Source organism: Echinops telfairi, unplaced genomic scaffold (assembly GCF_000313985.2).
Source record: "Echinops telfairi isolate 266 unplaced genomic scaffold, ASM31398v2 ScPeMD7_7457;HRSCAF=8495, whole genome shotgun sequence".
Classification (NCBI taxonomy): Eukaryota; Metazoa; Chordata; class Mammalia; order Afrosoricida; family Tenrecidae; genus Echinops; species Echinops telfairi.
Genome location: NW_022111357.1, coordinates 39,275,574 through 39,287,194, shown reverse-complemented (window position 1 = coordinate 39,287,194; position 11,621 = coordinate 39,275,574). Strand labels below are relative to the sequence as shown.

Sequence of the window (11,621 nt, the reverse complement as noted above, 5' to 3'; positions counted from 1 at the left end):
TCCTCTCATACAGCCCATAAACCACTCTGCCCACGTAGGGTGGCTGAGGGAAAAACTAGTCCACAGATACATGCACTGACGTATCTGTCCGCCCCCCCGCCCCCCGTCCCCCCCACTGAGGAACAGAGCTCTCTCCATAAGCAAGGCTGTCTCTGTGACCACTAAATAGTACAAACTTGCTCTTCCAAGTGGCCGCAAGCGTCACACCCGTGCTGGAAGATGTGACGAGCTCCTGCCATCTTCACTAACCTCGGGCTCTCTGACCGACACATGCCTCCAACATGAGGGGAAGGGGCGGTGTCTCATGTCACTCTGCATGTCTCTCATCACTAGCACAGCGGCGCACTTTTTCATCTTTTGATCGGTGACTCTGGTTTCTTCTGTAAATTCCCTCTTCGTATCCCTTGCCCATTTCTTCGCCTTTGTTGATCTACTATTGATTTGAAGGCTCTCTTTTGATCATCTTTCTTCCTTCTAATCTTCTCATTCTACACTGTCTAAGGTTTCACGCTTAGGTCTTTAACCCCTCTGGGAGGTTTTATCCCCGTGTGAACTTGGGGCATGTGTGTTTGTCGCTGTTGCTTTTCTCCACGTGGACGGCCAGTCCTCTCAGCATGCATCTTGACTCTCTGTGGCAGGCACAACGGTCCTGCCCACCTGTCCTCATGCGAACCCCCTGGAACTGCACAGGTGCTATGTTACTCTGCAGAGGGAACCAAGGGTGCGGGTGGAAGTGAGCTGCAATCCGCTGGGCCTGAGGCCGGAGTTAACCCTGGACTACCCTGGAAGGCCCAGTGCAGAAGGCAGAGGGGTCAGCGTCGGGGAGCAGTTTGCAGATGCTGCTCTGTGGGTCTCAGAGACGGCAGGAGGGGCAAGTAATGCAGGCAGCCTCTGAGAGCTGGAAAAGGCAAGGAAGCGATTTTCCCCTAGAGCAGCGGTTCACAACCGAACGCCCCTTTCACGGGGATCGCCTCATGGGAAACACATATGTCCGATGGTCTTAGGAACCAAGACACCGCTCCTCTCCCCGTCTCCAGGCACGTCCGCTCACATGCAGATACGCACACATAAGAGTACCCGGCATGAAGACTGTTATCCACATGGCGCCATGCTTCAACACAAAATTCCATTTATTTGTAAGCAGAAATAAGTATTCCACAATATATAATCACATACTGATTTTGTGATTCATCACTATGCTTTAATGATGTTCAACTTGTGACAAGGAAAATACATCCTGCATATCAGATATTTACATTACAATTCATAACAGTAGCAAAATGACAGTTATGAAGTAGCAACGAAAATAATTTTATGGTTGGGGGGTCACTACAACGTGAGGAACTGTATTTAAGGGTCGCCAAATTGGGAAGGTTAAAAATCACTGCCCTAGAGGATCCTCAATGGGCACTTGATGCTGGTTCCCTGAGACCTATTCTAGACTTCTGGCCTCCAGAACCGTCAGACAACAGATGTGTGCTCCTTTAAGCCTCTGAGTGGGTGGGACAGTGTTACACCAGCAACAGGAAACGGACACACTGCTCATTTGTGGGCTGTCACTATAACACATGTCCTGCTTTATTTTGTCCTGTTATGATTTATCTCTCTGGCTCAATGCCCTGGTTTGGCGCTCAGCTGCGAACTGAAAGGCTGGTGCTGGGGACCTGTGGGAGTCTGCTTCCACAAAGATTCCGGCCTGGGAGCCAGACTGCTCCTTACGCTCTCGCTTACATAGGACATGTCAGGGAGGGCAGTCCCTGCAGAAAGACGTCATGCTTGGTAAAGCAGAGCGGCGGGGGAAAGAGAGGACCTGCCACAAGCTGGATGGCCCCCCTGGCTGTATGCGACCACGGGCTCAGGCACAGGGACACTGTGAGGACGGCGCAGGACCAGGCAGTGGCTCCTTCTATGGTGCAGGACCGCTGTGGGTCGGAACCAGCTTGCTGGCACCTGACTCACCACCGGCAGGGGCGCACTGAGCTGGAGTCGATTCAACAGTGGTGACGTGGGGATTGGTTGGTTTATTCTCCCTTTGGCACCACTGCCACCGTGTTCTAGTGGCTGTGACTTTCTGGAAAGTCTCAGAATCAAGACAAACGCATCCTGCCTTCTGCGTCCGTTCTTCTTGAGGATAAAGCTGTCATGAAAGCGCACCCCGAGAGAAGAGAAGGGACGCCCCAGGGGTGCGTTCCAGACACCGCACAGCACACACACGAGTGGGCGCAACCATCGAGAAGCAGCGCGTGCTCAGTGAGTCTCCCGAGCACCAAGCGGCAGCGAGAAAAGTTTCCAGACCACTGGACTGCCAATCCTGGCTGTGAGTGGGTTCAACAGTCTGTGCGTCTATTAAGAGTAATTGTAGGCTTTCATTACCTGTGAAAAATCGATTGGCAGTGACCAGATTTAACCTCCCATTTGAAACAAATTTTATAAACAGACAAAATAAACCGTTTTCAAGATACTGGACTTCAGGCAACAAAGGATGGGGATCCTGAGAGAGGAAATGACAGAAACAGCTCTCTGATCCCAGCTGACAAAGGCCTTGAGCAAGCTGGCAGGCTTGTGTCCTCCTGCAGAACTCGCTGAGTGTGGGAGGAAGACACCGGACAGTGCTGGTGCGCTCCCTAGTTTCAGAAGACAGAGCGAAGAGCCCAGCAAGGCCAAGAAAGCTGGAGCTTCCCGGACAGAGTCCCAGACAGAAGGAGCCGCAAGAGCAAGACCTCCGGACACTTGCAGGGCTCCCCTCCAGAATTCAGCAGAGCACCAAGAGAAAACTACCGAGGGTCAGGGGAAAGACACCTGAACGGGCTAGAGGGAGCAACTCCTAGTGACCATACAGGACCAGAGACAGGGCAGACTGCAGATGTCCTAATTCACCAAACATGGAGTATCCCACTAAAAACGGTCCCATCACCTCAGCAAGGACTAATTAACATAGTGGTGGTCCCACCCGACAAGCCTAAAAAGCAAGACCAGACCGAAGCATCAACATGTTTGAGAGTCAACAGTACCAAGCACCCAACAGCATCCAATTCACAACGTCTGGCATCTGCTTGAGGAGAATACAAGCCAGAGAGCAGGAAAAATCAATGAAGTGAAACTGATCCAGAATGACAAAGATGTGAGCGTTAGTAGATAAAGCGAAAACCAAAATCCCTGCCACCAAGTCCATTCCGGCTCACAGTGATGCCACAGGATAGCGTCGAGCTCTCCTCCCCTGTGAGCTTCTGAATCTGTCGTTTTTCACAGGAAGAAAGCCCAGTCTTCTCCCATGAAGCGGCTCGTGGTTTTGAACTGCTGACCTTGGGGGTTAGCAGCCCAACATGTAACCAATGAAATAGTTATAACTGCACTTCATCCATAAGCTAGCAGAGAGATGGATTATGTTAAGGAACTACTGAAGCTGTATTTAAATAGCCAAATAAGATTTTAGAGATGATAACTATAGTATGTGAGCTATAAAAAAATACACTGGATGGGATTCAAGGCCTATTAGAGATTGTAGGAAAGAGGGATTGATGAACTTGAAGCCACACAGCAACAGGAACCAGAGGGGGAAACGCAAGATTAAATGGCAACAGAGCCTCCATGGGCTGCGGGACAACTCTGGCAGCCTCGTATGCATGCAGAGGGGAGAGAGCCAATCAGAAGAAATGATTTGAAGAACCATTAAAAGCAAGCCTTAATGTTCCCAATGCAGTGAAGACTATAAACCCAGGGGCTCAAGAAGCTCAGTGAACCCCAAGCATGAACCCAGTTAAAAGAGGATTCTGGGGGCATGTAGGCAGCAGCCCGCGAGCTCTGAAATCTAAAGTCCTCATGAGAACAGTCAGAGCAGCTGGGAAAGCAACAGATCCGGCCCTAAAACGCTTAACCATCAGGCCCCATCCTAGTTGAGAGCGAACTTAGATCGGAGTCCCCTGGACAGAACTAGTTGGCCGCTGGGACAGCTGGCCAAGGCTCATCCGCACGTCTCTGTGACGCAGACGAAGACTGTCTCCAAAACTGCTCTGATTTTTAAAACATGACTGTGGGTTCATGTCAACGAAGGCGCGAGACTAGGTTCACAGTGGGGGACAGGTGAGCAATACATCTGACTGGGCTCCGTGGTTTTGAATGATGCCTTCTATGCCCCACAGCTTCCAGCTATATCAAAGCCTTTGGGAATTTGTTCAAACTGACTCTAACAGGAACGCTTGCATGGCACCCACCACGGAGAGGGATTCCGGCAGATATTCTGCAGTATGTCAAGCACAGGGGGTGCTGCGCATTTCAATGCCACTTACAGAAGACGTGTTAATGTACACACTGGTGCTAAACAACAATTCCCAATAACCCAGGAAGCATGATATTCAAAAATGGAAAGGACGAAGCATGAAGCAGTTGACAGCACTGCCCGTTTGAGCAGAAGGAAAGCCCTTGGTGATGTGGCTGGTTGGGAAGCAGTCAACTGTGAAGTTTCGGTACCTGAGTCGTCTTGGCTGTGCCAGGCAACTCGGAAGATGGAGAGAGGCCAGCGCTTCAAGTTCTAAGCCAAAGAAACAAGCGTTCTGCTCCCTCCCGCTGGAAAATTAGCCTTGACAAAACCAGCTTCCAAAAATGAATTTCAACTCAGGGAGAGAAAAAAAAAGCATCACCAAATGAGCGAGTCACTGGCGCCTTTGTGTAAAATGCCCTTGAACCCCAACGGGAAAAACTGGCAAAGATAAACAACATAAAAAGAGAGAAGACAAGCCCTCCCCATGGGAACCCACCTATTACCATGAAAGGCACACTGTCGGGGCAGATGGATACTAAGCTCCTCTTGACAGGCTTGCACGCGAGCTCATCCCAAGCCTTTCTCTCTAGACTCGTGAGACAAGAGACATGACCACCACCCATGATCGAGGGTTTTTGGCACATTATGGAGTTGGCACAATCCCCAGAAGCCCAGAGGCTAAGGTTCAATACTCCCTCAGGGTGAGCTTCTCAAACACCAGCTTCAAAGCTCCATTTTCCCTCTCCGGGTAGATGAATTCTCAACGAGAACCCCAGTTCTGGCGGCCCTTAGGAAGGAACCGGTGGTGCAGTGGCGCAATGCTGGGCTGCTAACTGAAAGGTGGCGGTTCAAACCCACCAATCGCTCTACAAGACACAGCGATGGCGGGCTGTTCCCATGAAGATGCACAGCCTTGGCATCCTCACAGGACCATTCTGCTCGCCCCGGAAGCTCGCTGTGAGTCCAGAATCAGCTCGACGACAACAGGTTGGGCTTTGGGGTATCCAGTAAGAGGTACTGAACACAAGGCACGGGCCACAGCAGATCCACAGCCAGCAATCCAATACCCACTGCCTGAAACAGCTCTGGCACCACCTACGTGCCTGTGGGCTAGGGCTGGCGCTCTGCCAACAGCCCTTGCTGCCTGCAGCCTACTCTGCCTCTCAATACTGAGCACAAAGCCAGGTAAGTGATCCCAGTGACGGCAATCTGTGACCATTCCCAGATCCCATTCCCAGCCCCAGCATCAGACCAGTCTGATGATCACTAGGGTGGACCGCAGAGCTCCCCTGGGAACAGATGGAAGTCGTGCTGTGCGCTTGAGAAGTGAACGCTCTGCACACACTTACTGGAAGGGGACGTGGGCGGCTTCTTGGAGCTGCGGGCCGGCTCTGGAGACGTGTCCACGTGCTCTTCCGGGCTGCGCGAGTACTGGAAGTGCACTGTCCCCGACTCCACCTGCTTCACCTTTGACAGAGCAGAGAGAGGACAATGAGACCCCGGCGAGGGCGCGTGCACACTGCCCCACCAACGCTGTCGAAACATTCACCCCGGAGCAGTAGCCCAGCCCGTCGGACAAAGTCTGGGGAAAACCAAGAGCTTCTGAAGGCGCATGTTCGTACATTACAACCAAGTCACTTTCTCACAGAAAGGAGTCTGCGGCAGAATTAAGATCCCGAAAAGACATGATACCATGGAACGACCCTTCCACGGGAAGAAGTCATAGTGGCTCCCGTCTGAATGTTGGTTTCTTATCAATGAACCTGCGTCACCCGACTTTGAGTTTCAACACATATATTGAGGAATTTGGGAGAAGCACAGGCAGAATGCGCCTTAGCAGCAAGGATGGCAAGACTTGGCCTCATGTAGCTCGGACATGGTATCAGGAAAAACCGGTGCCTGGCAGTGGACATCGTGGCTGGTAAAGTAGAAGGGCAGCAGAAAGGAAGGCCTTTGAAGAGATGGACTGACACGGCGGCACCAATGGGCTCAAACATCACTCCAGGTGTGAAAACAGTGCGGAACCGGGCAGTGTTTTCTTCTGCTGTGCCTGGGGCGGCCATGAGTCAGCTCCAGGTCACCGAACAACAACATTTAGAAACTGCATGATCTGACCATGTTAGGTTCCCAGTATCGTTTTAACCTGTTGCTTAAAACAACAGAGATGTATCTGCCCTGGAGGCTAGAGGTCTGACATCAAGGAGCCTTGGGTGACCCCCTTTATGATCATACCCTCTCCTAACGCTAACCCTCGGCAACAGCAATTTCTTCTCCATCACTCTGGCTTGATCTTTTGGAGAATGTCACATACAAGGCTTTGGAGGCTAGTTCCTCTCACTCAACACAGAGCCAATGAGATTGATCCAAGTCACGGCACCACAAGAATTCATTCTTTCATATAGTTGGGCAGCATTTATTACATGGATGTATCACAGATTGTTAATCCGTACACATCTGAGAACCTCTCCGTTGTTTTCCGTTTCAGTGAGATATCTATATAAAATCCAGAGAGTTTACTTGGCTATAATATTTATGGAAGCAGACTGCCAACCCTTTCTTGTGAGGCACTGCGAGGTGGGTTCAAACTCCCGTCCTTTAGGGCAGTAGTTGAACACAAACTGTCTGTCCCACCCAGGGCCTGTGATCATGACTAGAGCTGCTAGTCCTGTGATGTGAACCTAAGCTTTCATTCCTCGAGTAAATACCATCTTGTACACAAATAACACATGCCACACGTGGTTTGTGTCAATGGCATGAGCCCCTCGTGGGTTTTCGTATGTGTGCTCTGTGTATTAATGCACAGGCGTGTTATTTGCACAATGCGTGGTACACAGAAATAGGACTGCTGGGTCAGGTGATAGGGGTATGTTTGTTTTAAACGAGACAGCGTACTGTTTTTCCAGAGTGACGTTTTAATTTTTCATTACTACCAGCACTGGGCTAGCTCTCCTGTCTACACATCCTTGCCAGCACTTGGCTACTGATGCTCGTTTTTATTTTAGCCATTCAAATGGTAGGTGGGTGGTACTGTCTCATGGCTTTAATTTTCACTTCTCTAAAAGGCTAACGTCATTAACTATCTTTTCATGTGCTTATTTGCAATCCATATATGCCCCTTTGGTAGAGGGTCTCTTCAAATCTTTTACCCATTTTTGTGTTGTTGGAAAAAGTGATTTTTCCAAAATAAGAAATCAATGGTCTTGCAGAGTTCTACCATGCAATCTCCAGCTTTTAGCACCATACCATATTTTGCAACAACTGATCCTTCTTGGTTCCCAATTTTTCAAATTCCAATTGGCAGTAATTATTAATGAACCTTGATTGCACTTTTGATCAGCTTCATGCTGAAGACATTCGTAGAATTCCTCCATTTCTTCATCACTAGCTCTAGTGGGGGAGAAAGACAGGGCTTTCTACTCCCGTACAGAGTTAGTCTCGGAAACTCACAGGGACAGTCTACCCCGTCCCAGAATGTCCTCTAGGGTCACCATGAGTCAGTGTGACTGGTTGGCAATGAGTGGACTTTAGAGGCTGGACCACAAATTTGAATAACAATGGCATTGATTGAACTTCCTTGTGTACTGAGCCCTGGGATGTAGTGGTTACACATTGGGCTGTGATCCCCATGGTTGGTGGTTCACAACCACCAGCCATTCCACGGAAGATAGAGTTTTCTACTCTGTGCGATAGGATAATAGCAGATAGCTACTACCCTACCACACACAACGTGAGCTTCAAAGCAGATCCTAAATGTTCTTTTGGACGGTGACGGTGACACCGTTCCACCTGCATTTGTCGTTTTCAGAACAGGAAACACAATGACTGGTTCAAAAGGGCCAGTAGCAGTCCATTTCCGCTCACGAATGTGCAGCACAGTGATCTTTACGCATGCCACTTCATTTTAACCACTTCTAACTTCACTAGTTTCGTATTTCATACGTTTCACATTTTGATTATTAATGGATGTTTTCAGCGGTTTCTTCTCATTTTAAGCCACTGAAAACTTTTTACCCCGTCCACGTTATTCAAACCTACGCTACTGTAAGGAGGCAGCTCTTTCCCAGCTATATTCTGAGTATTTCCCAAGTGAGGAGTCCATCTCCTGGGACTGTATCTGACGGTGCTCCAGTGCTCTCCATGAGGTTTTGAGTGGCTAATCCCACAGAAGCGGACAGCCAACTGCTTCTTTCTATTCTTTATAAATCTGAAATGTCATAGTATGATTCCTCTTTGATTCTTTTTCAAAACTTTGGGGTCTTCCAGTTCCTTTGCCTTTCCACATAAATTTCAGAATTAACTTGTCTAGATCTCTAGCCAACATACAGTTTAGACCTGTCTATCATTTATGCATACGTAAGTATGGTTGGATTTAAACTGGGATTGCACTAAACTATTACACAGAACAATTTAAGCGGAACTGACATTTGTGACTGTTTCGAGGCTCCCAATTCTGGAGACTGACTTAGGTCATCTTGGGGCACTGAGCACGCTGCACTGCTATCGCCAGGCTGTTGGCGCTCCACAGGACAAAGACGAAGCTCCTGGCTCCCATTAAGTGTTCAGCCTCAGAAAGCCTATACAGGAACTGTGTGAGTTGGAATCAACTCCACCGCAGTGGGTTTAGTTTTTGCTTTTCTGTTCTCTTCTTTTGGCTGATTTCACCTAAGATTAACCAGAATGAGAATGATGACTTCCAGAAGAATAATTGTTTTATTATTGTCAGCACACAAGTCTTGGATACATTTAGTTAGGTTTCATCCAGTGGGGGGGGGGGCGCTTTGTAAATAATAATGCTTTAAAATTCTTGCTTTTCAATTGTTCATTCCTGGTATCTAGAACTACGATTGCTCTATATTGACCACACATCCTGTGACCTCTCCAAACTTACTCAGTCATTAAGAGAGAGAGCGAGAATGGCAATGGCTTCAGGATTCCTGATGGCAATCTTGTAATAAGGGCTTAAACTAGACCGTGTGGGAATGCAGCGGAACACGACTGATAATGAGAGAGCTTCTTTACAGTAAGAAAAGCTGCGCAATCAGCTGTTCCCTCCTCGGGTGCCCAAAGCAACCCCCCACCACCACTATAAATAATGACACTGGAGATCGTGTTTGTCGCCAGTCAGCACACAGGTAAAACACTGAAATAACAGGTTGAGTCCCTTTACCTCAGACGAATGAGACAATGGAGTATAACGTCTGTACTGCAGAAACAAATTGGGAGGCATCTGAGGGCTGTAAAGAGAAGACTGCAGCAGAAACACACAAGGGGAGTGCCACCACACAGCTCAGCGGGCACAGGTGCCCTCGTGTCATGCACTCTGGCAGCCAGGTCACTAGGGAAGAGCCCGGGGCCGTCAGCAGGCAGAGAGCAGCAGTCCAACGACAACAACACCCCTCAGCTAGCCCTGCCCTGCTTTCTCTGTCCTCCCAGGCTGTGTGTCTCTGCCACTCGTAGGTCAGGGAGAAGCGTGTCAGGCTTACAAGAAAACCAAAAATCCAAACTCACTGCCACCGAGGCAGTGCTGACTCATAGCGAACACCTGGGGCTTCCCAAGACTGTAAAATGTCAAGAAAAGATCTTCAGGCAAAAATAAATGTTCTTTGATGATTACCTGGTTGCGAGGGGGGGCGGGCTAAATCACTCACTACTAAGTAGATATATGTTCACCATGTTCACCTGGTTGGAGGGGAAGGCAAAGGAGGTGGGAAAAGAAGTGATGCAGGTAAAGAGAGACAACAAGGCATGTTGAAGGCAACACTGAAAACGACTGCTATATCCATGGTCCCACGATAACAGTATAGACAACTGGATGCACAGGTAGACATGCAAATGGAACGGGAATGGGAGGGATAATGGGACTGTCCATGAATAGAGGGAGAGTTCTACATGTGTTAACCTATGCAGCAAATTAACCCTTGACTACCGCAAAGCAATCGAGAGGCAAAGTTACCCAAAACCTCTTAGCCATAACCAAACTCCTTGAGGGAATCAGCTGTGGGGCCTGGTGGCTCAGAACCACAGTCTCAGAGGGCACAAATGAGGTCAATGGGCATACAGAGCCCACAAAGACAAAGGTCTACATCCAACTTTGGTATGTAGGGACCAGGGTCTTAAAAGCTTACCTGCAACTACTGGTCTTTTGCCCATCTAGAGCAAAGAGAATGGAGAAAACTGAAGACTCGTGGGAGCAACTGGTCCAACGGCCCTAATGGACTCACACATCTCAGCCTGCGTGACCGTGAGAGCAGGAGTGGAAGGTGCTCGGCTGTCACGGACAACCGCTCCGAAAGGGATCACAATGGGAGATATGGAGCAGTGGTTCTCGCCCTTCCTAAGGCAGCAACCCTTTCAGACAGTTCCTCATGCTGGGGTGACCCCAACCATAACATTATTTTCGTTGCTACTTCATAACTGTAATTTTGCTACTGTTGTGAATCGGGCAACCCCTGTGAAAGGGTAGACCCTCCAAAGGGGTCGCGACCCACAGGTTGAGAACTGCTGTCCTACGTAGAGCAGGAGAGGGAGGTAGAACAAAACCCAAAATCAGAGAAAAGACCAGGCTGACTGGCCTCCAAGAGATGGTGGGTTTGCAGAGACCACCGCCCTTCGTCAGTCATCAGGCCTGGAACATCAGGTCCCAATTTTCAGGCAAATAAAAACAGGTCTACACGGGGAACAACATTAGGTCGGTATGCAGTCCTTAGAATAATCAATCATTTGAAATCAAGCGGGCAGTCTTTAAAGAAGGACAAAGTGCAGAAGGCAGGTAGGGTTAGGAAAGGAGGGATGGGAACAGGAAACACAGGGAGAAGATGACAGGATTCCAATCAACGACATGAAACAACATGTGTGTGAATCATTGAAGGGAAACCTTCACCTAATCCACCGTGAGAAATTAAAAACAAAACACACGTGTAGTTTAACTAGTACAGAAAGTCTGCCTTGAGAAGTCACTGACCACGTTCCTTTAAAATCTACTTTTCATGGGGAATATGTATATATAGATACGGGTTCCTTCTGAACCGGGCCACTTTCATTTAACATCATGTGTCCCAGATGTATCCATGCTGTGGCGGGATTCGGAACTTTATTCCTCTTCATGGCTTCTGCCTGAGTAATACTCCATTGACCCTGTGGGCCACATTGTGGTCATCTATGCATGTTGATGGGCACTAGAATTATTTATTCCTTTTTGCTACAGTGAATGATGTGTCTGCATTTCCACATTGGGGCTTAGAGAAAGTTTCATTTCAAAATCATTTAAAAAAATAGGTCCATGTGAAGTACTGTTCTCTTTTTAAAACTATATGGGATCATATTGACAACAGCAACTGGAAATGAGAAACGTCCGGAGCGGGGG

The 11,621-nt window shown here is 48.7% G+C and overlaps 1 protein-coding gene across 4 annotated transcripts in view; it reads right to left on the bottom strand.

The window, feature by feature from the left end:
• The window catches only part of NPHP4 (nephrocystin 4), a 109,463-nt gene that overhangs the window by 55,998 nt on the left and 41,844 nt on the right, over positions 1-11,621 (bottom strand). For all 4 annotated transcript variants that reach the window (XM_045299145.1, XM_045299146.1, XM_045299147.1 and 1 more), the window contains exon 10: positions 5,608-5,725. In XM_045299145.1, coding sequence (XP_045155080.1) covers positions 5,608-5,725 — 118 coding nt within the window. The remainder of the gene's footprint in view (positions 1-5,607; positions 5,726-11,621) is intronic.